The 26,378-nt window shown below is 41.2% G+C and overlaps 1 protein-coding gene and 1 long non-coding RNA gene across 2 annotated transcripts in view; one reads left to right on the top strand and one right to left on the bottom strand.

The window, feature by feature from the left end:
* LOC138956422 (uncharacterized) overlaps positions 1-6,351 on the top strand; it is an 8,543-nt gene extending 2,192 nt beyond the window's left edge. The window contains exons 2-3 of the long non-coding RNA XR_011452648.1: positions 894-992; positions 5,115-6,351. This is a non-coding gene — a long non-coding RNA (uncharacterized lncRNA). The remainder of the gene's footprint in view (positions 1-893; positions 993-5,114) is intronic.
* A 5,533-nt stretch (positions 6,352-11,884) lies between these two features.
* Positions 11,885-25,558, bottom strand: LOC138956421 (uncharacterized; the record flags this gene model as incomplete). The annotated part of the gene is made up of 5 exons (XM_070327784.1): positions 11,885-13,454; positions 17,465-17,660; positions 18,524-18,565; positions 24,241-24,318; positions 25,475-25,558. Coding segments are annotated over 5 exons (554 nt in total), but the record flags the coding sequence as incomplete, so codon positions are not given.
* Between the last annotated feature and the right edge of the window lie 820 nt (positions 25,559-26,378).

Consider the following 26,378-nt stretch of genomic DNA (forward strand, 5'->3'; position numbering starts at 1 on the left):
AAAAAATCCATCTCACACGGCATAAATAAATCCCTGCGCCTTGAATATGTGCGCAATATAAATTGCATAAAATAAAAAATAAAAAATAAAAATAAATCCCTGCGCTTAGAACTGTACCCACGGAGTACGCGCGATATAAGCCTCATATTGATTGATTGATTGATTGATTGATGTCTGTCAAGCCGACGCTTGCAGCTCTGACCCATGCCAAAACGGAGCGACCTGCATTGGAAACGCAACCACCGCGTCCTTTGACTGCATCTGTCCGTTTGGATTTGCCGGGGACACCTGTGAAATTGTTGTTGTTCTTCGTCGTTATAGATGTTAACGATACGGCCCACCATCTAATACCCCCGTTCCACACATCCGTTCTAGGTTGTCCCCTAATTGTCTTTGCTCCCCCCCCCCCCCCCCCCCCCCACCGCCCTTACACTATCTAGTGTTATAGAACGTTTCGTGTATTGTGTTAATTTAATATTATGTTACACTTGTAAAAGATAGGAACAATCATTGCAAAATGAGACTGTGGGAACTTTCATAGTATAAGTTATGCAATGTAATGTTATCATATCTTATCTTATCTTATGTTATCTCATGTTATCTTGTCGTATTTTATCTTATCGTAGCTGAGCTTAACTTTACTTTTTACTTATCTGAGCTGAGCTGAGCTGAGCTGAACTTTACTAAACTTAACTTAACTTAACTTAACTTAACTTACCTTAACTTAATTTAACTTTACTTTACTTTACTTTACTTTACTTTACTTTACTTGGGCTGGGCTGGGCTGGGCTGAATCTCATCTGATCTGATCTGATTTGATCTGATCGAATCTGAGCTTATCTCTTCTCATCTTCTCTTCTCTTCTCTTACAATGACAAATGCCTGTGTTGCAGAATGTGACTTCTCGTGTCCCTCTCCTAAAGCATGTCTCTATGGCACCTTTCTACTTGTGGACCCTCAAGATGGCACCTGCCCTGACTTCACCTGTGTGGGTAAGCTTCCCGTTCTACCTTTCTGGTAACTCTGAGACTATTCTTGACGGTAAATAAAATATACTTGACACCTGCCCTCTCTTCACCTGTGTGGGTAAGCTTCCCGTTCTACCTTTCTGGTAACTCTGAGACTATTCTTGACGGTAAATAAAATATACTTGACACCTGCCCTCTCTTCACCTGTGTGGGTAAGCTTCCCGTTCCACCTTTCTGGTAACCCTGGTAACCCTGAGACAGTTCTAGACGGTAAATAAATTATACTTGACACCTGCCCTCTCTTCACCTGTGTGGGTAAGCTTCCCGTTCCACCTTTCTGGTAACCCTGAGACAATTCTAGACGGTAAATAAATTATACTTGACACCTGCCCTCTCTTCACCTGTGTGGGTAAGCTTCCCGTTCTACCTTTCTGGTAACTCTGAGACTATTCTTGACGGTAAATAAAATATACTTGACACCTGCCCTCTCTTCACCTGTGTGGGTAAGCTTTCCGTTCCACCTTTCTGGTAACCGTGGTAACCCTGGGACTGTTCTTGACGGTAAATAAAATATACTTGACACCTGCCCTCTCTTCACCTGTGTGGGTAAGCTTCCCGTTCCACCTTTCTAACTCTGAGACAATTCTTGACGGTGGGGAGGGGGGAAGACAAGGGCGCAACTGGGGGATGAGAGGGAGAAAAAAGCGGGGGTGAGGAAGGGGGGGTCAAGCTCTGGGGCCTTTACAATTTCATACTCAAAGAGAGCTGAGCGAATGATTACACTAACACTAATAACATTTTATATCATAGTTGATAACGATCGATTTATTTCAATTGTGCATTGTGTACGTGATTGCGTTTCCATTTATTTGAAGATTTTATTTTAATTTTATTGATTTTTTTTAATGTGTATTGTTGCTGTAATTAAGATTATTATCGACTTATTTCAATTGTGCATTGTGTACGTGATTGCGTTTCAATTTATTTAAAGATTTTATTTTTATTTTATTGATTTTTTTTTTAATGTGTATTGTTGTATATTAAGATTATTATATTTAAGATTGATTGTAAGGCGTTTAGAACTACTTTAGGATTTGCGCCATATACCCAATAAACATGCCAGAAGTGGGCCATTGCTGGCGTTTTGATGGCAATGCCAGTTGCCAGAACTACTGCCATCAAAGGCCCACTTATGGCCCAATGCTGGCATATTACCCGTATGCACATTGGCAAATTGATGGGCCATCACTGGCAAGCCAGCACTTTGCCAGCAAAAACCCATCATTTATTTGCTGGCTTTTTGATGGCTTGCCATCATTTTTCCAGCAATTTGCCAGCAATTTTCCAGCAAAAACCCATCATTTATTTGATGGCTTTTTGATGGCTTGCCATCATTTTGCCATCATTTTGCCAGAATTTTGCCAGCAAAAACCCATCATTTATTTGATGGCTTTTTGATGGCTTGCCAGAATTTTGCCAGAATTTTGCCAGCAAAAACCCATCATTTATTTGATGGCTTATTGATGGCTTGCCATCAAAAACCCAGCATTTTGCCAGCATTTCGCCAGCATTTTGCCAGCATTTTGCAGGTTTTTAGTTCCATATAAAAAAAACTTGTTTCCATATATTTTCCGTTAATGGCCCTTTACCTGCTGAAATTACCGGGCCAGTTGTGGCCCGGCAAAATGCCATATTTCTGTCTTTACCATTGCCAGCAAAATGCCAATAAGTTGCAGGAAATATACCAATACCACTGATTCGGATAGAATGACGGCTCTATTCATGTACTCGATCTGCACAGTCTTGTTAGCCCATAGATGGTTGTTAGAAGTCTATAAATATGCTTTGTTTTGTCATTTTTTTTACTGTGAATGTAATAACAATAACAAAACACAGCACATCAATGGACTTTTCAACCCATGCTGGCGGCAAGACGTGCGCAAATAAAGCAAAGGGCAATGCTGTCAAGCTGTACATTAGCAATATGCATATGCGTAATTATCAAATTCATCAGTAAAATGCAATTGAAATGCTAATCACATTTGTCGTGTAACTTATCTGGCAAGTAAAGGCAGTGGTTTTGACAGAATATCGTCATCAACGCAGTTATAGCGGGCACAACAACAATACAGTAATATATATTAAAAACAAAACAAATGTAAAGCTTCCAAACAGCAACGACTCATTACCGAAACATTACAGAAACGTACGCTTTGTTTTCAGTTGCTCACTGTTTTATTTTATTTGTACAGCGTTCTAAATTTCACACTCGAGACATGATGACCAAAGGCAGGAATGTTTCTTGTTCACTTCCCAGTAAACCTCCGTAGGATTGTCTTGATTCTGTCATTTCTCTGTTCGCATCCGCAACGTTGAGATAACGCTTCTTTTCTTTGTCCTGACGTCGTAGCCTACGGTAAGCCATTGAAACTCTCAAGTCCTCCTGCCGTTCACCTCTTGAAACATGAAAGCAAACGAGTTTTGTTGGTTTTAATTCATTATTCCATATCACACACACACACACACACACACACACACACACACACACACACACACACACACACACACACACACACACACACACACACACACACACACACACACACAACCAAACAAACAAACAAACGCAAGCATACACGCAGGCATGCAAGCAAACAGCACACGCACGCACGCACGCACGCGCGCGCGCTCACACACACACGCGCACACACACACGCGCACACACACACGCGCACACACACACACACACACACACACACACACACACACACACACACACATACACACACAGAGGCATTCTCACAGAGAGGACGACTTCTTGTAATCTATCATATTTTCTGAACTGACTAAAATGCCAAGCAGAAGTAAGGGGTCAACAGGAATATGTATTTTGATCTAACCTGCGAAGCTTACGTTGTCTCGGACAGCTCTCTTGCGTTTCTCTCAGGAACTGAGACCCAGGCGAGCTGCATCTTATCCAGTTGGGCAGTCAGACACTTGCACAAATCTTTGTCCTGGAGTGAATAGACACATACTCAATGTCAACATTCACAAGATGCAATTTGTTTGGTTACAAGTAAGCTTATGGTAATGCCTATGGTGCTTTTCTTTTGACAGAGACAAAACAAACTCAATCACACAAAGAAAGGAAAAAGGCACACACACACACACACACACACACACACACACACACACACACACACACACACACACACACACACAACCGCGCGCGCGGGCGCACACACACACACACACACACACACACACAACCGCGCGCGCGGGCACACACACACACACACACACACACACACACACACACACGCACACACACGCGCGCGCGCGCGCGCGCGCAGATTCTTTCTTACAGAGAGGACGACTTCTTAAAGTCTATTATATTTTGCGAACTGACTCAAACGTCCAACAGAAGAAAGTTGAAAAAAAGACCGACAACGGAGGAAAAGAACAAGAAGATACTAGATCTAACGCCGTTGCGACGACCTGCTCACACAACTGTTTGTGAAACTCACCACGCTTGCTTCTAGCCGGAGGAGATCGGACGCGTACTGAAATCGAAGAAGGTGCTTTGGAAATTCCTTGAAGTTGAATGCAAAACAAATAACCGGACATCTGCAGAACCACCGCGGGCCGGATTTAGTTGACAATGCGTCATCATCACGAGTGACGTCAAGATATTTCGACATTTGTTTGTACATTACGTCACTCCAAGTGAGAAAGTCATACCGCTGTGCTGTCGCAGATCTTCTTGCCAGCAATAATCCAGCATTGGCCCACTGCTGGCGTGCCAGCAAAAACCCACCTATAATTGCCAGCAAATCGCCACCTATGGCCCAATGCTGGCAAACAAGCACTGGGCCATCAATGGCGTGCCAACAGTGGGCCAATTAAGGCATTTTACTGGCCGACAATATTACTGGAATGCCAGAGATGGGCCAGTGATGGCAAGCCATAACTGGGCCTTTGTTGGCAAACCATAATTGGCCCAGTGTTGGTTTTTTTATGGCCAGCTTTACCAAACTTGCCAGCAAAAAGCCAGCAGTGGCCCAGTTCTGGCATGTTTATTGGGTAAATACTCTTAATATTATTTTGATTATTATTATTATTATTATTATTATTATTATTATACAGAAAGAAAACGGAAGAATGTCCACAACCACAATCGTGGACACAGAAGGGTCAACAACAGTCCTGGCTGGAGAAAAGATCGTGACTGAGTTGTGGGTGTCCCGCTCAGCGTGTGATGACGGCATCGCAATGACGCACAGTTGAGGATATGCTTTCAGTGGTAGAGCTTAGAAGTTTAAACATCAGTGTTAAGGTCAAAACAGATATATGTGTACATCTTTCGATGTTTATTATCATTTGATTTTGAATTGTGAACAGATTGAGTTTGATTTTTTGTGGGTTTTTTGTTTTTTTGTTAGGCGTTTAGACCTGTATTAGGATGTGCGCCATATACAAATATATTCATTATTATTCTAATTATTTACAGACACACCTTTCTTTTGCCTAATAAATGGATTTTATTGGATTTGAACCCTATTTGGCTATTATGCTCCGGGTCCTTGACCAAACTTACCCTTAACAAATGACGTTTTTTGACGGCATGACTCACTTTAGCCTTCGAAACTGTGACTAAAACCGAACGACGTTTCTCATCTGGGCAATACTACTGAAAAATTATCTTTAACTTTTTGTGCTCGGTGTACCAGTGTTCATATAACCCGAGTTTCCAGCCAGATGCACTTACGACCGTGACATTATCTAAAATACAAATTAGAATGAAAAAAAAGAATGAAAGGTAAAATTAACAGAAAATGGTGTAATGATGTTGATCATAATGATACTGCTGATAAGAATAATGATATTAATACACTATCATTATGAATTACTTGCTTCACTTCTTTTGATTTTGAGTAGCAAATGTATTCATCATGAGAGGACGTAAACGTCTAAGGGTGATTTGTCTACATTTTAAAAGCTCACATCCCATATTTTATTGTCATGCTGGTGCTTCCTTTTAAATATAAATATAAATATAAAGTTTAGCTAGCCCTATAATTCAACAACCTGATTGTTGTAAATATAAATATAAAGTTTAGCTAGCCCTATAATCCAACAACCTGATTGTTGTAAACATAAATATAGGTGACATTTTCCCATCAGATCAGATGTTAACATGCCACATTTTCCAGCGACATGACGATTCATTATTTGGAATTGTCCATAAACAGACGTCAATATATCGTGTGGTTTTTTTTAACAGCCTCAGGTCTGAAATAGGATTGCAATGCTGTTTTTAATGTGGTTTTGTAATATATGGCATGGAAATGACGGTGTAAGAATCAAAATTGCTGACTCACAAGATTCATTGTATTTGTATTGCAGTCACGGTTGCTTGGGGTGTGAATGATGATGAGAAAGTTTGGCCGAGTGCACAATTGCACCGTTTGCATCAGGGGAATACATAATTCGCGCGTGAGCGCACTCAAACATATACAAAATTCAAGATATTCCTTTTCCTCTGCACCACACCACACAATAAAGGCTGGAAAACTTTAAAGCTTGAAAAGCTAATTTATGAAAATAATAAAAAGTTCAAAACAAGCCAGAATGTTTCATCTTTCATAAAGTACCACATTTTTGGCCCGCAGGCCTTCTTCAAGGTATCATAGACTAGGCGTCTATGGTTACAACACCATACTGTTATATGTAAAATTATTACTGTAATACGTATATGTGTTGTAACTAAAGACGCCTGGTATATGATACCTTGAAGAAGGCCTGCGGGCCGAAAATGTGGTACTTTATGTAGGATGAGACATTCTGGCTGGTTTTGTAAACAAACACACACACACACACACACACACACACACACACACACACACACACACACACACACACACACACACACAAATACAAGCACACCTTAAAAAACACATCAGGGAGTCCGTGTCCAATGAACCACACGCGACGAAACAACTTGACTTCGACCCATCCATCAATAAAAAAAAAACCGGATCGATATTATATGACTTAAGATCTAAAGCTATATCACTATCCAAGCTTGCCAACAGAGAATGTCCAACTCGATCGACTGGCAGCACTAGAGATCTGTGGCGGCAGTTGTCACGCCGAGAGATCAGATCGAACTTGGCATCGACTGTGCTGTTGCCCTGTCAGTTCATGGCAGCTTCTGTCAATCTCCTGTTCTTATATAAGCTTCACACACACACACACACAGAGAAACACACACAGAAACACACACACACACAAAACACAAACACACACACAAGCACACACACACACAAACACACGCACACACACACACAAACACACACACACACGCACTCACACACACAAACACACACACATACAAACACTTACACACACACACAGACACACACTCACATAAACACACACACACACACACACACACACACACACACACACACTGACACACACACACACATATATATATATATATATATATATATATATATATATATATACATATCCCATGACCTCCCTTCTTTGTCTCTGTTACTTCAGTATGGGTATATATGTTGTATTTTTATAGCTCAATAAATACATCATGGACTCCAAAAAATATATGATAGTGCAGATTCCGATTTGGGCAAAGGACTACTTTCCTCCCGACCTTTGACCTCGCTCGCGCCGAACAATGTGACACATTTGTATGAAGTTCTAAAATCGTATTGCACGGCTCAGAAAACCATATCAGTTGCACGCAAAAATGAATCTCAGAACTGATCTGATGTATGAGATGCAATAAGCAAAAGTTTCTTTCATTATGAAAGCAATGCAGGTCGAAAAAAACGAACATTCAACTTACAAGATAACCAGATGCTAGCGAACCAAAACAAAAACACGAGTACCCTCCCCTTGCATCGTTAGCAGACGACTTTTGAGAATCTGTCGGTAGTGTGTTTTGCCGGTGTGCGCCTTCAGCTATCAAACATCGGCTGTTTCACGTGTTTTGCGAGCAAGTCTACTCTTTTGCCTGGCTCTGCAGTAAGTCCACATATTTTTCCGTAATCCAGTCATATTCCTTCAAAATGCAATCAATCGGCGGTGACAGACGTGTCGGTCGCGTTTTCCTCTCACCCATACCAGTTTAAGTTCATCCATGCAAACACACTCGCAAAACAGTTTATCACGTAGATACATTTCAAATAGGGAGCAAATGGTTAAATCTAAACCTACATATTTGTTCCCTAAGATTTGCTTCTCTGTCAATAAGCCTAATTACACACGTTCAATTCTGAATCGAGTAAGCCAAATGGGTCCCAAACCCGTTTCGCCCGTTCTGCCGACCTGAAACGCAAAACAAAAGAATTGTGCGCTTCAACTAAATTAATTTCTATTCGACTTCATTACTTTCTTGCAACTTATGAACCTTTACTTAAAGCTTTTAAATGGTCTGAAAGTAGTGTTACCGCGTACTTATCGATGCACTCATTCGTGTTATTTTTTCAGCGACGGTCACTTAGTTTAAGGTTGCAAAAGGGCTAAGTCTCGCTGGCAACAGTTTTACCCTGCACAGATCGCAACAGTGCCGCTAGTAGTCTACACTTTGTGTTTGATGGTAGAATGGGATATACAGATTACAACACTCGTGGTTTTTTATATGGCTTGTATTTCAGTCAAGACCCAGCGGGAATATCAATCGAGAGACACTCGCCAAAGGCTCGTGTCTCCCGATGATATTCATCCGCTGGGTCTTGACTGAAATACAAGCCATATAAAAAACCACTCGTGTTGTAACCTATACATACACACACAATGTAGCATAAGGCGAAAATACAACATTTAGTCAAGCTCAGTCGAACTCACAGAATGAAACTTAACGCATTGCATTTTTTCCGCAAGACCGTACACTCGTAGCATCATCTGTCCACTGCTCGTGGCAAAGGCAGTGAAATTAACAATCCAGAAAAGCGCGGTAGCGGTGTCGCTGAGGAGGATAGCACGCTTTTCTATATCTCTATTCTTTTTAACTCTCTGAACGTGTTTTTAATCCAAACATATCATATCTATTTGTTTTTGGAATCAGGAACGGACAAGGAATAAGATTAAATTGTTTTTAAATCGATTTCGGAAATGTAATTTTAATCATAATTTTTATATTTTTAATTTTCAGAGCTTGTTTTTATATATTTTTTGAATCAGAAAATGATGAAGAATACGATAAACGTAATTTTGGATCGTTTTATATAAAAAAAAAATAATTACAATTTTCGGATTTTTAATGACCAAAGTCATTAATTAAATTTTAAGCCTCCAAGCTGAAATGCAATACCAAAGTCCGGCCTTCGTCGAAGACTGCTTGGCCAAAATTTCAATCAATTTGATTGAAAAATGAGGGTGTGACAGTGCCGCCTCAACTTTTACAAAATGCCGGATATGACGTCATCAAAGACATTTATCGAAAAAAAATGAAAAAAAACATCTACAGATATCATACCTAGGAACTCTCATGAAAAATTTCATAAAGAATGGTCCAGTAGTTTACTCTGAATCGCTCTACACACACACACACACATACGTGTCTGAGGGGGGGATCTCTGGACATTAGCCGCAAAGAAAAATGTGTTATATCTGGACTTGTTTATTGCTAAAGCTACAGAAACGGAGTGCGAGTATAAACATGTGTCGGACTTTAAGAATACTTTTTGAGAATTTTATTTTTTAAAACACTCATTATTGAAAGTTACACACCCAAAAATAGAGATTCTGAAACACGTGTTATATCTGGACATCCGCCACCTAAAAGTGAATGATAGCCGGACATAATTATGACCGGAAAGCTGTAAATACTATCAACTTTATCAAAATAGCGTTACATATGCGTGGTAGTACAAAAAAGCTACCAGTAATCCAGAATTATTAAAAAAAAAATAGGAGGTGGGGGGGGGGGGGGTAATTTTTTTTTTTTTTTTTTTTTTGCGCATGAAAAGACTTAAGGCCATATTCTCGTTACAAAACCGGGGGGGGGGGGGGGGGGGGGGGGGTATTTTTTTTTTTTTTTTTTTATTTTTTGCTCATGAAAAGACTTCAGGCGGGATTTTCGTTATAAAACCAAAGCTTAGTTAAAAAAAAAAAAAAAAAAAAAAAATTTAAATTAAAAAAAAAAAAAATTTTAATAAAAAAAATTAAAAAAAATTTAACCTAATAAGAATGTTTGTTAGCATGAATTAAGGTCGTGTCGCAATTTTTCAACCAAGACAAAAATTTTTATTTAGAAAATTATATTCGGAATAATTTTCAATCTTTTAAATTTGTGTGTGTTAAAATTAAATGGCGGGATGGGGTGTTGGTAACCAAACCAACACTTTATTTCGCAAAGCTAGCGTGCGCAGCTAGAGATTGTATTCTTTGATTTTGAATTTTTGTTTGTTTGTTTGCTTAACGCCCAGCCGACCACGAAGGGCCATATCAGGGCGGTGCTGCTTTGACATATAACGTGCGCCACACACAAGACAGAAGTCGCAGCACAGGCTTCATGTCTCACCCAGTCACATTATTCTGACACCGGACCAACCAGTCCTAGCACTAACCCCATAATGCCAGACGCCAGGCGGAGCAGCCACTAGATTGCCAATTTTAAAGTCTTAGGTATGACCCGGCCGGGGTTCGAACCCACGACCTCCCGATCACGGGGCGGACGCCTTACTTCATTGTCTGTTTGATATGAGGATCGATACTTGATCTTTTTATCGTGCTTTAAAAGATTCAAGGATTGTTTGCGTTTGCTTGATCACACTAAACGGACTGGGTGGCCGAGTGGTAACGCACTTGCGCTCGGAAGCAAGAGGTTGCGAGTTCGACCCTGGGTCAGGGCGTTAGCAATTTTCTCCCCCCTTTCCTAACCTAGGTGGTGGGTTCAAGTGCTAGTCTTTCGGATGAGACGAAAAACCGAGGTCCCTTCGTGTACACTACATTGGGGTGTGCACGTTAAAGATCCCACGATTGTCAAAAGGCATAGGCATAGATAACAAAATTGTGCACCAAAATACCCGTGTGACTTGGAATAATAGGCCGTAAAAAGTAGGATATGCGCCGAAATGGCTGCGATCTGCTGGTCGATGTGAATGCGTGATGTATTGTGTAAAAAATTCTATCTCACACGGCATAAATAGATCCCTGCGCCTCGAGTCAGAGTCTGGAGATACGCGCGCGATATAAGACTTCATATAACTAAGAACACGAGAGACTAAAAACACGAACACGCTATATTCCAACATCGGACGACTACCATTCGTGAATAACTTGATGGTTGAAAATGCAGATCTGCTAATATGCACTGCCATTACTTGTTTAAGACATGCACGGATCATATCACAAACGTGTGCTACTCCCTATAACTGAAACGTTAAAGCACCCTCACAAAAACACACTAGTAATTAATATCACAGTGGGAAGTATCCTCTTGAGCTTATACTTTAAAACGCTATTTAGCTTTGGTTCCTCAATGTTTGTTTGATGTTTGTTTGTTTTCAGGAGGGAGAGAGAGAGAGAGAGAGAGAGAGAGAGAGAGAGAGAGAGAGAGAGAGAGAGAGAGAGAGAGAGAGAGAGAGAGAGAGAGAGAGAGAGAGAGAGAGAGAGAGAGAGAGCATGAGTAACCATTGAATGCCATTTTCAGGTGTCATTTTTTCTTACTTGTTAATGTTTTGATTTCAAGGGAAATTGTGTTTTGATTTCAAGGGAAATTGTTTTTGATGGTTACAAAATATAATGATTTCACTTACAGGCGAATGACACAACGTGTCCTGTTCCCTGCCACACACAGTCTTCAGTTCTTTGTCACTCATAGTGTTGAATTTACTGTCACAAACACACTCACAGCCACAGTCACACACCCTCACTTGGCGAAAACAGACTTTCTTTCTTTATTTGGTGTTTAACGTCGTTTTCAACCACGAAGGTTATATCGCGACGGGGAAAGGGGGGGAGATGGGATAGAGCCACTTGTCAATTGTTTCTTGTTCACAAAAGCACTAATCAAAAATTTGCTCCAGGGGCTTGCAACGTAGTACAATATATTACCTTACTGGGAGAATGCAAGTTTCCAGTAAAAAGGACTTAACATTTCTTACATACTGCTTGACTAAAATCTTTACAAAAATTGACTATATTCTATACAAGAAACACTTAACAAGGGTAAAAGGAGAAACAGAATCCGTTAGTCTCCTCTTACCACATGCTGGGGAGCATCGGGTAAATTCTTTCTCGTCCCAACCAATATGGGACTCCCCCTAACCCGCGGGGGTAGCGAAAACAAACACAATTCTCAAGAATCAAGTAAGCAACATATATTTTGCAAACCATAATCTGTACTGAGGTTCAATGGGAACCACATTTTTAGAGCAAAAGTTTAAAACAACACTTAAAAATGTTTTCCTACTGGACAGAGCAAATACACGTAACAATGCTGCGGGTCCATACAAAAGTCATGATCAATGGGAGTTATCCACAACCCAGACAATCTCATACAAAGGACAGCTGTCATGACATCTGTCAGTGCAGACGTCCACATATTTACACCAAAAAGAAACAAGGTAAACCAGAAAAAAATCATGAAACATAATCAAGTGATAATCCGAATCAATTTTCACTTCAAAATTTGTGTCATACCAAATGTTTAGAGCAAAAGTTTAAAACAACACAAGAGATTTGAAAAGGTTTTCCAACTGCATGGGTGGGAGCAAAAAATCTGTGCTTTACGAAAAAAAAAAGTGTATGACTGGGGGGCTTGTAACCACTTTGCTTGTCGACAAAAATATTTCTTTTAACTTCCCTCAAAGTATTAAACAATGGCGACTGCACGTGAGAGGGAACAATAAAGAGACCAAAAAGCAATGTACTCACGTTAAAATGACGAACACGGAACAAATAACAGGGACGTTTCGACCTAAGGGTCTTCTTCAGGCACAAAAACACAAAAGTACACACACAAAAAAGAAGAAGAAAGACGATAGAACAAATAAAGAGGAGAACAACTGACAAAACAACTGCACTGCACAAACCAAAGTGCAGTTTTCCCTCTTCTTCTTCTTCTTCTTTGTTCATGGGCTTAGACTCCCACGTACACTCGTGTTTTTGCACGAGTGGAATTTTACGTGCACGACCGTTTTTACCCCGCCATTTAGGCAGCCATACGCCGTTTTCGGAGGAAGTTTTCCCTCAAAGTGACAGGAAACTGCGGGAAATGGAATTAATATTACAGTAGGAAGTAACAGTTAAATTTAGTACATGTGCTTCATGTGTTCTTTTCATTTGCCACTTTATCTTTAATTTGGGTCCAGGATCTCCCTTCCAGTGTTTGGCTGCCTGCAATGCCCAACAAAATTTGTTTCTTTCCTGGAAGCTTTCCTCTCAAAATGGAAGCTTGAAAAAGCTTCCTCACGGCCTTCTCTTCTTCTCTCGAGAACTTGCTGTAGTTCCCTGAAACAGAAATTGACAGCTGTTCCTCAAAATGCCTTTGTTGTACATGCTAAAGACTACAAAAAATGAGCACCCAAAAAATCACACCTTCCATGGAGACAATAACGTACAAAATACAAAATAAAAAACAATACTGACAAAAATACATAATTCCCAGGCCTTCAAAGTGAGAGGAAAAGAAAAAAAACAGAATGATACAGCTAACGGGCGGGGATATAGCTCAGTTGGTAGCGCGCTGGATTTGTATTCAGTTGGCCGCTGTCAGCGTGAGTTCGATCCCAGGTTCGGCGGAAATTTATTTCACAGAGTCAACTTTGTGTGCAGACTCTCTTCGGTGTCCGAACCTCCCCCCGTGTACACTACATTGGGTGTGCACGTTAAAGATCCCACGATTGACAAAAGGGTCTTTCCTGGCAAAATTGCTTAGGCACAGTTAATAATTGTCTACCTATACCCGTGTGACTTGGAATAATAGGCCGTGAAAGGTAAATATGCGCCGAAATGGCTGCAATCTACTGGCCGTATAAAATTTCATCTCACACGGCATCACTGCAGAGCGCCTAGAACTGTACCCACGGAATATGCGCGATATAAGACTCATTGATTGATTGAACAGAGCTAACCATATCTAAAACATAGCTAAACGACTCCCAACATGAAAAAATGGTTATTTTGAGTCCCTGGCCCCCTTCAGTGAATCTGGATCACATTTTGTAAAACCGCAACAAACATTATTGAGTTTTTGGAGCGCTGTGGCAACTTTAAAACTTTTAATTTGACCCCTACCTTGTTTTAATGACTGCCAGATTACCTAACGACTTCTGAATCACACACACATTGAAAGCATTGACAAGGTTTTTGATGATGATTAAATGTTATAATTAGCTCATTAATATAAATTTGGAAGCAAGCAAAGCTCGCTGTCCACTATTTCTTGCTGGAGGGCATAGAAAGGTAAAACAAGAAGGGCAAAGCCCATACGACTCACATGCTTTACACATTTTTCCTACCAAAATACATGTGACCTTGACCCAAGGTCAAGGTCATCCAAGGTCATGCAACACAAAGCTGTTAATTCAAGACATAGGAAGTACAATGGTGCTTATTGGCTCTTTCTACCATGAGATATGGTCACTTTTAGTGGTTCACTACCTTATTTTGGTCACATTTCATAAGGGTCAAAGTGACCTTGACCTTGATCATATGTGACCAAATGTGTCTCATGAAGAAAGCATAACATGTGCCCCACATAATTTTTAAGTTTGAAACAGTTATCTTCCATAGTTCAGGGTCAAGGCCACTTCAAAATATGTATACAATCCAACTTTGAAGAGCTCCTGTGACCTTGACCTTGAAGCAAGGTAAACCAAACTGGTATCAAAAGATGGGGCTTACTTTGCCCTATATATCATATATAGGTGAGGTATTCAATCTCAAAAACTTCAGAGAAAATGGGAAAAATGTGAAAAATAGCTGTTTTTTAGACAACATTTATGGCCCCTGCGACCTTGACCTTGAAGCAAGGTCAAGATGCTATGTATGTTTTTGGGGCCTTGTCATCATACACCATCTTGCCAAATTTGGTACTGATAGACTGAATAGTGTCCAAGAAATATCCAACGTTAAAGTTTTCCGGACGGACGGACGGACGGACGGACGACTCGGGTGAGTACATAGACTCACTTTTGCTTCGCATGTGAGTAAAAAAAAAACCACCATGTTGGTTGGATTTAAAAATTATTTTGTGGGGTGTGTATTAATACAAGGAAATGGAACGAATATGATAAAATAAAATAATCAACAAGAACAACCCAAAAATCAATGAGACCATGAATTGCATCAAAGACAGGTTAGAATTTGTGTAGTGTGACTCCTCTTTTATGGTGCATTACACTGAAGAGCACTGAAGAGCAACCGCCCTGATATTATACGTTATTTGCGTTTTTGACCAAAATATGACATTTTACACACATCTCGACAGTCATTGTTCACCTCGACTGCTAGCGCAGTCTCGGAGAACAATGACTGTCTTGATCTGTGTAAAATGTCATATTTTGGTCAAAAACGCAAATAACATTTATGTATCGATTGCATTCCTTTCAGGTACTGACTTTGTTGTTTTAACGATTGAACGAGCACACACACACTTGCAATCAAACACATAAGCTTCATATTTGGGCGTTTCAGGTTGGCCGAAACTTCAAAGGAACTACAAAACACACGTCATGTACTGACTTTGTTGTTGTTTTGACATTGAACAGCACACACACATGCAATCAAACACATGACGTGTGTTTTGTAGTTCCTTTGAAGTTTCGGTCAACCTGAAACGCCAAAATATGAAGTTTTGTATGCCTCTGACGTCACATGGCTCAAAGAAGGGAAATCCAATGTCCAATCGATACATAACCCTTTGTGGTGGACTGGGCATTAAGCAAACATACAAACAAAGAGACTGAAGAGCGCAAGTCTGCTGTATGTACACTGAGCACAAAAAGTTAAGTTCTGTGAAATTTGGAGAGCCTGCAGCTACCCAGCAAAAACACCATAAAAACCATTGATTTTTTGCTGTTTTTCAGTTTTGTGGTCGCTCTGTTTTACACACTAGATCAGCCTGACAGCGCGACAGATTTGAACGAAATTTGTATGAACCATTAGGTAAGACACCAAATAAACTTTCGAATGTAAAAAATGTAAAATATTCAGTTTAAGTCACTGTTTCAACGGTTGAAAGTGAATCAAGCCATCAAAAAACACAATTTTTGAGAGTAGATGTGGTCACGGACCAGTGACATCATACCCAGATATTGCTCAGATTCCAGAAACACATTTTTGAGCAGAAGAAAGACTGATTTTCAAATTCACGTATATTTCTGACCAAATAACTGCTGTTATCTGGGGTATACCATTGAAAAAAATATCCTTTACTTTTTTGTGCTCAGTGTATCAGTGCACGGCAATGAAAGTCACAAAGTTAAAAAGTGTGTGGAGTTGTACCTGCAATGTGTGGCCTCTCCGATGAGAGACCACATATCCCTTTTAAGGCACAGTAAGCCTCCCGCAAACCATCAAAGACACACAGTACAAACACCCTTTTGTTTGAACACTCACCGCTTGAGAATATCTGAGGTGCCTTACGTAAAGAGCCAGCAATTTTCAATGAATTTATTTTTGCATGGTTTATCTAACGCCATAGCCATCGTGGACCCCGGGGTGTGATCAACTTTCCTTTTTTTTTACAATCTAGTCGTCAGTTTCTGATTTCAATGCGACTCGCCTTATCTGCATTAGAACATTATCGTGTAACTCTGAATCTAAAATGCAACAACGACTGCGAGTCACACAAACTTAACGGTGGAGTTTGGCTTCAAAGAAGCAAGTTCAATGCAAAAAATGTGTCTGCTTCGGGAAACACTTCTTTGCGTGACAAGCTTCCGGACTCCCTTTTTGTCCATTTTTCAAAACTTCGAGTTGTACTGATCTTTTTTTGATGAAAAACAAATCTTTTAGGATTAATGAATGCTTGTGTTACAAGTCGTCAATTTATTATTTAGATTTTAGTACTAGCGCCAAAAAGCGTCTGATTTTGGTACTAGACAATCCTGCAGGCCATGCAAAAATAAAATCTTAAAAAAATGCTAGCTCTTTACGGAGGGTACTTAGGATGTTCGCAAGCGGTGAGTGTTTAAATGAAAGGGTGTTTGTACTGTGCGTAAAAAACCTGGCAATGTCTGTTCAGAAACTGATAGTTTACGTAAACCAGAGTGTGCTGACGCTTTCTGTTGTCCATTTGTCTATTATCCCTACCAAAATTACCCGTCAACATGACAGGCCACCTTCAATTTAAGGACACTTCTGGCAAGTCATTGCAGGTACCCCTGTACTATCTTTTGCAATCAGTATATAAGAAAACTAGCTATTGTAGTCTAAAAATCAGTACTGGCACAATGGTGCACAAGTGCTTTCCATGACCACTTGTGATCTGGTTTAGCTCCTTGCAGGACACATACCAATTAATTCCGTCTCTGCCATGGTTTCGGATGATCAAGAGGGCCTGCGAGCGTTGGGGCTCCGGAAGAGCCTGGGCCGCAGCAACATCTGCCTCCTCGCTGTGGCTTTTTATGAGGTGCCGGTTGAGGTGTTGAGCAAAGTACTTTTCGCAGAAGATACAAAAGTATCGCTTGCCCTCTGTCTGGATTTTGACTCCTGAAACCCATGATACTTGAATAATGAAGTTGGAAACTACATCACAAAAGAAAGGAAAAAGAGGGGTTAGTTTAAAGGTCCTTATAATAATAACAAAATATATTATATATATATATATACAAGTGCCGACCTTCAACAGGGTCAGGACAGCATCCCCCCAACTATTAGAGAACAATTCCAAAATTCTTTCACAGTAACAAAAACTATGTTCCTTGTTTATAAAAAATAATGACACACCTTTTATTCGCAGTTATAGCAACAACAAAGAAAACTGCCTGAAATGGAAGAGGGGGAAGACCAAATTGAATCAAATCTTATTTTACAAGGTTTGTGGCATAAGCATTACAGAAATTCTTTCTTTTTCATACTACTCTAATCATATATACACACGGACATACAAATAGAACAGAGAGAGAAAGATAATGGTTTATATTACTAAGGCCACAGACCCATATACAAACCAATGGGGGTGAGAGAGAGAGAGAGAGAAAGAGAGAGAGAGAGAGAGAGAGATTGAGAGAGAGAGAGAAAGACAGAGAGAAAGAGACGGACAGTGAGAGAGAGAGAGAGAAAGATAGATGGGTTCTTTTTCCCAACTATTGGTTTTTTTGGGGGGTACTCCTTTTTTTATGTCAGGTCGATTTGGGGGGTACCCTTGCTTGAGCATCGTCATGTGACCACTGTGAAAGAAATTTTTGATCAGGAAAAAAGTACCACAGAGTCAAGTGGGGTGCCTTTACTGGCCTAATAGGATTGAATGAAATGAAATGGGGATGAATGCCTTAAACATATTGCAGTAGAAGTTTAGGCAACTCTCATTCATCCCATAAACATTCTCAGTCACTGAAGACATGCGTGCATACCTTTGCTTGTATTTTCCTCCGGTGATGTCGGGCTTTTGGTACCTGCATACAGAATGAAAGTAAATTAAAACTTGTGCATGCTTAGTTTGAAATTGAACAGATCATGAACCAGGTACCAAAAATATATACCGGCACGGTTGGCCTAGTGGTAAGGTGTCCGCCCCGTGATTGGGAGGTCGTGGGTTCGAACCCCGGCCGGGTCATACCTAAGACTTTAAAATTGGCAATCTAGTGGCTGCTCCGCCTGGCGTCTGGCATTATGGGGTTAGTGCTAGGACTGGTTGGTCCGGTGTCAGAATAATGAGACTGAGTGAGACATGAAGCCTGTGCTGCGATTTCTGTCTTGTGTGTGGCGCACGTTATATGTCAAAGCAGCACCACCCTGATATGGCCCTTCGTGGTCGGCAAACAAACAAACAAACCAAAAAGATATAAACACCAAAACGCTTTTGTATGACGGCTTACTAGTGCCAGAACCTAAGGTTACCATTTTCACGTGAAAATTAGTAAATAACAGTGTTAATTACTTATTTTCAATTTTGCCTCGTTTTTGGTCACAGTAGTCGGACTTTAAGAGTCCGCACTGAGAGGCTACAACGTCCGTCAAACATCACTCTCACAATATTTCTGAAATATCTTTTAATAGAAGGCCTTATCGAGCAAGTTATCCGACGGGAAGATGCATGTCAGTTTTCTGCAATAGCACTTTCCTTAACGTTGTTTTGGGTAACTTAAAAAAGAATAATCGAGCCCAAAAACTTTTGAATCGAAGCTGCTTTTAGCAGACGGACTTTTGATCAGCTGTGCTCACACACTTTCACATATATCTTTAAATATAATTCCTTATTCGACAAGTTGTCAGGCAGACAGCTGTGCCTCATATTCATTTACACTACAACACTCATACATCTGCTTTGTAGTGTATTACTATTAGTGAAAGACAATTGATCCGAAAATGTTCGAATCGAGAGAGGAAAAATGGCGTGTGCTAAAGGTCCGACCACTAGCAGACTGATCTGTTCGGTCTAGGCTAACACACTTTCACAAATGTCTTTCGATAGAATTCGTTATTCAACAAGTTGTCGGACACACAGTTGTATGTCACTGTTATCTACACTGTAACACATGCGTTCAGCTCTTATTGTTAATTTGCATCGGATTAATAGTCTACCAGCCAGCCTTCTATGTCATGTATGAAACCTGGAAATGTCTGTTCCTGTAAATTTTTATGACGGAAATGTAATCTATAGGGTACGGAGAGTCAAATTAGCTTGGTTGCCTAAAGTTGCACTTTGGGAAATTCTCAGAATCCAAGATGGCCGCCCAACGGTCATCTTGAAGATGGTCAATATGTAACTTTTGATCCAGATGGGCTAAAGAGTCGTGTAATACCTCAATATAGGGTTTTTTGATGTCGGCGAGTTCATTTCTGAGGTTGGTTTGTCAATCCTGTCAACAGAATCCAAGATGGCCGCCAAGATGGCCGTCAAAATATATAAAAACACATTTCTCGCCATATCTGGGTTTCTAAAGCAGCTAGATTCATGATCTTAGTGCTGACCATGTTTCCAAAGGCTGGGAAGCCGTTCTGATATCACCCAGATGCAAGATGGCTGCCAAGATGGCAGGTAAACGTCATTCACGCTCAAATCAATGTCACACAAAAATAAGGAAAACGCCATATTGTTTGTCTTTTGTCTGAAAGAACATGTTAGCATCCAGTTAAAGAGGCAACTTTCAGAAAAGCCGATGGGTCTCGATGGTGGGGATGGACAGAAGGAGAGCAAGCACAAAGAGGAAGGTGAAAGAAGGCGAGCGATCGACGCAGCAGACCGGACGAAGATTGCAGAGGAACTGCAGAAGTACTCGCACCCTCTCATTGTTGAGTCCACTGCAGACCTGTTTACCCTCATAAGTGTTTTGGAGTAATGCTCAGCCCCAAAAATAGTAATCCTGGCACAAAAATAGTAATCATCCAGCATTCGTCGCTAATTACAACGCACATGACAACTGTGTCTGCGAAACGCAATCATGCACATATATCCATCATTCACAAACAAAACACATCAGTCAGTTTTTGTAGTCATCATAATTTCAAAGAAGATCACATCAAAAGCACATGCATCACTGATTCTTTTTCTTTTGCTCGTAGTAGGCCTTTTTCAGTGTGTCAAGCGCTTCTCTACTGTACTTGCGCTTGCCGAATGAGTGAGGGCGAGACTTCACCACTAGAATAAGGCTCTCCAGCGTCTCATCAGACAGACATGATCTCTGGTCAGTCCTGTGCTTTTTCACCCCATTTTGCCATTGAAAAAAACAATGCCAAACATGTGAATTGATAAAAAAAAAAAAAGATTAAAAAAAAATTAATATTTTTTTTATTTATGAAAATCGTAGTCTTGACACGGATAGCGGAATGGCGTATTTTTTGCAGAAAATCGTAATAAATTACGCCAAAATCGTAAGGGTAAACAGGTCTGCCACTGACCTGTACAACATCGTCAACGGGCAGATCGCGCCAGCAAAAGTAGGCCTAAATGTCCAAGATGCACTCAAGATCGGCAGCACTCAAAGTGAACAGTTCGCCGCTTCGCTTCACAGCACATTCCATGGCCCGATCGAGAGGAAAGTGAAGACCATGCAGGAGATGAAAAAGGTAGTGGTTGTGAAAGACAAGGCCATCTTTGACATTGAAACATTATTCGTACGGCTTCAGATCATTAGGCAACAACGTGGTGTGAAGGCGACAGACATCTTCAAGTACGAACTCAGTCCCGTACCTCCATCTCTCATCGACGAGTTCGGGAGTTTGAGGAAAGGAGACAAGGCTGTGCTCGTCAAGTGTCATGGTGTGCCGGTCAACAACGCACCTGCACCAGACGTGGTGCTGGTCGACTCCTGTACCATGTTGTGTGGCCAGTTGCGGGGACAGCAGGAGATTTTGTCGCGAGTTTCGGCGCTCGACTGAGCCGCTATCCTCCAGCAGCACAGAAACTGGTGTTGTTTGACAGGTACCATGAGAATCAGCCAACTGCGAAGGACCACGAGAGGATGAGGAGGGCAGGGGAAGGATCAAAGGACTTCCGTCTGACACCCACAACCCCCCTCCCACACAGAGAAGCTATCATGAAGAATGCCAACAACAAACGCCTCCTCAGCAACATCCTCTGTGGACATCCTCTGCAGAACAACGTGGAGCTTGTCAGCAGTTTCGATTGTCTTGTCACCCATGAGGAGGCGGATATCACGCTGTGCAGCTACATGCTGAAGGCTGCAGCAGGCGGGGCGGAGACGATCAGGGTGCTGTGTGATGACACTGATGTGTTCGTCCTTCTCGTGTACTTGGCATGGAGGAAGAGGATACAGAAGAGCATCCAGATGGAGAAGTGGGACGGCACGGTGCTTGACATTCGCGCAACAGTGGACAAATTGGGGGACAAGTGTGGTCAGCTACTCGGCATGCACGCCTTATCGGGCTGCGACACCGTGTCGTACCCCTGTTACAAGGGCAAGAAGTCGGCGCTCAAGGTGCTTGGAAACAGCGACATCCTAGGCCTGCAAGATGTCCTTGGGGAGCCAGACGTCAGTCATGACCAACTTAAGGCCACTGCCGACTCATTCTTCCTCGCGCTGTACAGTCAGAAGAAGGCCAAGTCCCGCAATGGTGCAAGATCCAAACTGTATCTGGGCAGGAAGAAACCACCACCTTTGAAGAGGCTACCACCAACCGATTGCAACCTGAGGCTGCATGCTCTCCGAGCACATCTGCAGATGATGTTGTGGAAAGCAGCAGACCATAAAGATCCACCAGCCGAGGCTCATGATATCCGCTGCTTCGGATGGGATATCGATGAATCTGGTGCTGTGACACAATCGCTGTCTAATGCGCCGATAGCACCGCAGCAGCTCTCAGATGTCGTGAGCTGTAGTTGCAGCGCCGAGGGGAAAGCGTGCAGCGAGAAGAAGTGCAGTTGCCACAGTGGGAGACTTACGTGCACTGAATACTGTTATTGCGAGGGAGGAGATGGCTGCTGCAGCGCTTACACGAAGCATGAGCCTGTGGTGGAGGAGGAGGAAGAGGAGGAGGAAGAAGAGGAGGAAGAGGAGGAGGAGGAGGAGGAGAAGGAAGAAGAAGAGGAGGAGTTTGTTGAAGACGACCAGTAAGACGAGAAAGAAGCTGACATTGAAGAAGGAGATATGGTTTCAAAGTTTGAATCGTTTGTTTGCTGTAAAGCAAGAGCAGTAGAGTTCTATTTCGGTCGTGGCGTGCCAGCTAAGCTGCTTTTGGACATGGACTTTCCCACATGGACTTGATTGAGGTCCTGAAAGTGGCCTCTTTAACTGGATGCTAACATGTTCTTTCAGACAAAAGACAAACAATATGGCGTTTTCCTTATTTTTGTGTGACATTGATTTGAGCGTGAATGACGTTTACCTGCCATCTTGGCAGCCATCTTGCATCTGGGTGATATCAGAACGGCTTCCCAGCCTTTGGAAACATGATCAGCACTAAGATCATGAATCTAGCTGCTTTAGAAACCCAGATATGGCGAGAAATGTGTTTTTATATATTTTGACGGCCATCTTGGCGGCCATTTTGGATTCTGTTGACAGGATTGACAAACCAACCTCAGAAATGAACTCGCTGACATCAAAAAAACCTATATTGAGGTATTACACGACTCTTTAGCCCATCTGGATCAAAAGTTATATATTGACCATCTTCAAGATGACCGTTGGGCGGCCATCTTGGATTCTGAGAATTTCCCAAAGTGTAACTTTAGGCAACCAAGCTAATTTGACTCTACATACCCTATAGATTACATTTCCGTCATAAAAGTTCACAGGAACAGACATTTCCAGGTACTCTTTTTGGCAAGTAGACTATAAAGAACTATGGGCCAGAAAAGTATTGAATCGAAGGATTTTCGCTCTGGCCGGTGTAACAGTCGCGCATGCATGTGCATTGAACCTCCACAGTCACAAGGCACATGAAAATTAGTAATTAACGCATGAAATTTTTGTTTTGGCGCTAGTAAGCCATCAGGAGGCGAGCCAAAACTGAAAATTAGACATTAACACTTAAAATAGTCATTAACATGTGAAAATGAGTAATTAACACGTTTAATTGAATTTTTGCGTGAAAATTAGTCACTTTCACGGGTTAATTACGAATATATTGTTTTGGCGCTAGTAAGACCTCATACTTTTGGTTAAAAGCCTGTAGTAAAATTGTTCCCTTACCTGGTAAAATATCAGAAGCCCTAATACAGTACGACATTACAAGTGCATCGTGCATTCTAATCAAATTCGCAATTGGCCCAGAGAGTCACCGGAAAGGCAAATGCTTGCAACGAAATTCACGATTGGCAAAGCAAGTCACGTGGACAACCTCAATCAGTCATAACAGACTGGTTCGCAACCATTGGTACTCGGCTACTTGTGCTATGTTCATTGTTGATTGTCGAGCGATGATTGAACATTTTGCATGCCTGTCATTTTGTGTTTGAACGTAGCGTAGAGTTTAGCGTAGCAATTACAGCAAAATCGTAGCATTCTACGCCAAAATTGTAGCAGTTGGCAGCTCTGTGGGTAGTACATGTTTCTCCACATCAAATCTGCCTGAAGGGTTTTTGAGATCCAATTTGCCAAAGAAAACGGCTCCTTACATAGTACACCATTATCTTTAATGTGAAAGTAACAATAAACTGACTTACACTCAGATGTCTCAGACGCTGGGTCGGGGGAAGAGGTAACACTTGCTCCTTCGGGGTCTTCAGCACTTGTCTGGGCTCCTGTGAGGATACAGACATTAAATTCAATAAATTCTGCTCTTCAAAGAGAACCAGATTTGTGGTTTGGACATGCAGGCATGATAGTTGGCCTGGCCTGGTTATATTTCTGCCGGGTCTGTTATCATTTGCTAACAGTCAGCATTTTATAAATAACTTATACTAAATACATTACATTTCAGACGCTCCTTTAATTTCAGACACTCATTTGAGATGCATGAAATGAAAACCCTGTTATACAAATAATTACAAACTAATTGCAAAGTGCTTTCAAATCATCTGTGCATTGCCTGTGCTTTATGTGTAGCAACACAGTTCTTATTTGATGAGAACGAGTACGTTACACTCAGCCGAAGACAAGGCGTAGAACACAGTCAAGATATGGGATCAATAAAGCCCCTCTGACATAGAAATGGAAAAACTTGCTAAATGAAGATATCTGCTTTGATGCAGTTGTTTTCTGATGGGAGCCGCCGTACATGTTTCTTGATCATGTACACGTCTGCACTCTTGGGGCCCAACAGCTCAGATGGCAGGTCTTACCCAATCAGCAGCATTGCGTCTCTTGGCCATGCTTGATAAGCTTGCCTCTATGTTTTTGGCATGAGTTATTTCCAAAAAAAAGTAAGTCCCTGCAGGCAATATAATCAGCTGTGCAGACAATGCCCTGTACCAGAGACTGTTGAGTACATGCCTGGTTGTCTGTGTGTGTTTTAGCTATCAGGGTAAGCATCGAGTATGTGGGGGAGCAGTAGTAATTCTCTTGAAAAAGGATACTCTCTTTCCGCCAAATTTTTCTTTCCTTCTTCCGCAGCAAAACTTGAAAACAAAAGTGCAAATGTTTCAGAATCTCTCATCAAAGAAAAAATTATTTTGGATTGAGGAAACAGACCAGTACACTGTACCTTCATCATTTGCTTAGAATACTGATGCTCTCATGAGACATAAGATGGTAAACATGTCTCTGTGCCACTACAACACACGAAGTGAAACAAGAAACAGATGGAGAAATATGTGGCCATGATGGCAACCACTAACAATTCAGTTTTTGTTTCCCAATCCATTAACAACCCAAACTTTGGTTCTGCCTCCCATTACCTTGCAGAATTCCCTCCTAGATTGCAAGGTAGCTGCTTGTTTTGTGGGGCATAGGACCTACCTGTCACGTTGGTAGAGTCTTCGGTGCAATCATCCAAAAAGTCGAAGTTGTGGACATCTTCAACTGTATCATCAGAATCATCATCTGAAAACAGAAATAAAAGTCAGATATCTAAATTTAAAGCACAATCTCCCCTCAAGGAGGTAGGTCTGTTAAGTTAAAAGACGTCACATGACTTTTGACATAATTATGGTCAAGTGCCGCTAATCAAGTTACTTTTAGAAACAGGATTTTCCGGTTAAACCTTAAACAGTTTTTAAAAACAAGATTTTTGGCGAGTACCGGAAAGGTGTTAGCCCTGCAATGAGTCACAAAGACCCTTGACAAAAAGAGGGACATAGGAAAACATAAAATAACATGGAAGAAAGCTTAACCTACACACTTGCAAAAGCATTCAATAAAATTAATTGCCATTTTCAAATCCCTTGAACGGCTATTTGGCACGCGTAAACCACTCATCAGTTATCGTAGTTAATTCAACCCCCCAGCCATCGCGACTCTGTGTGACCCATTTTATTCATACAGCCATCTGCAATTATTGTGTACCTCTGAATCTAAAATACAACAAAGGACTTGGAGTGACACAAACTGACTGAGCGGCGGCAGTTGACTTTAAAGAAACTAGCGATGTGCATAAAATGTGTCTGCTTTGGCAGTGGTAAGATGAAGCTCATGAGATGTGATTTTATCCCTGTCGCTGCAGTACCTATTTAAGCACAACACTAATTCTACTCAGACACAGCAACAAACAGTTTCAATTGTTTGGAAATCTCAGTCGACATTTTTTCCAGAAAGGGAAAATTACATTGTTTTTTGGTAGCATACTTCTCTGCCATCAAGTCAAAAGATAAATTTCTTTTCAGGTGAGTCAACCCATTTTGAGGATGCCCTTTCACACAGTGAG

This window comes from Littorina saxatilis, unplaced genomic scaffold (genome assembly GCF_037325665.1).
Source record: "Littorina saxatilis isolate snail1 unplaced genomic scaffold, US_GU_Lsax_2.0 scaffold_1352, whole genome shotgun sequence".
Lineage (NCBI taxonomy): Eukaryota > Metazoa > Mollusca > Gastropoda > Littorinimorpha > Littorinidae > Littorina > Littorina saxatilis.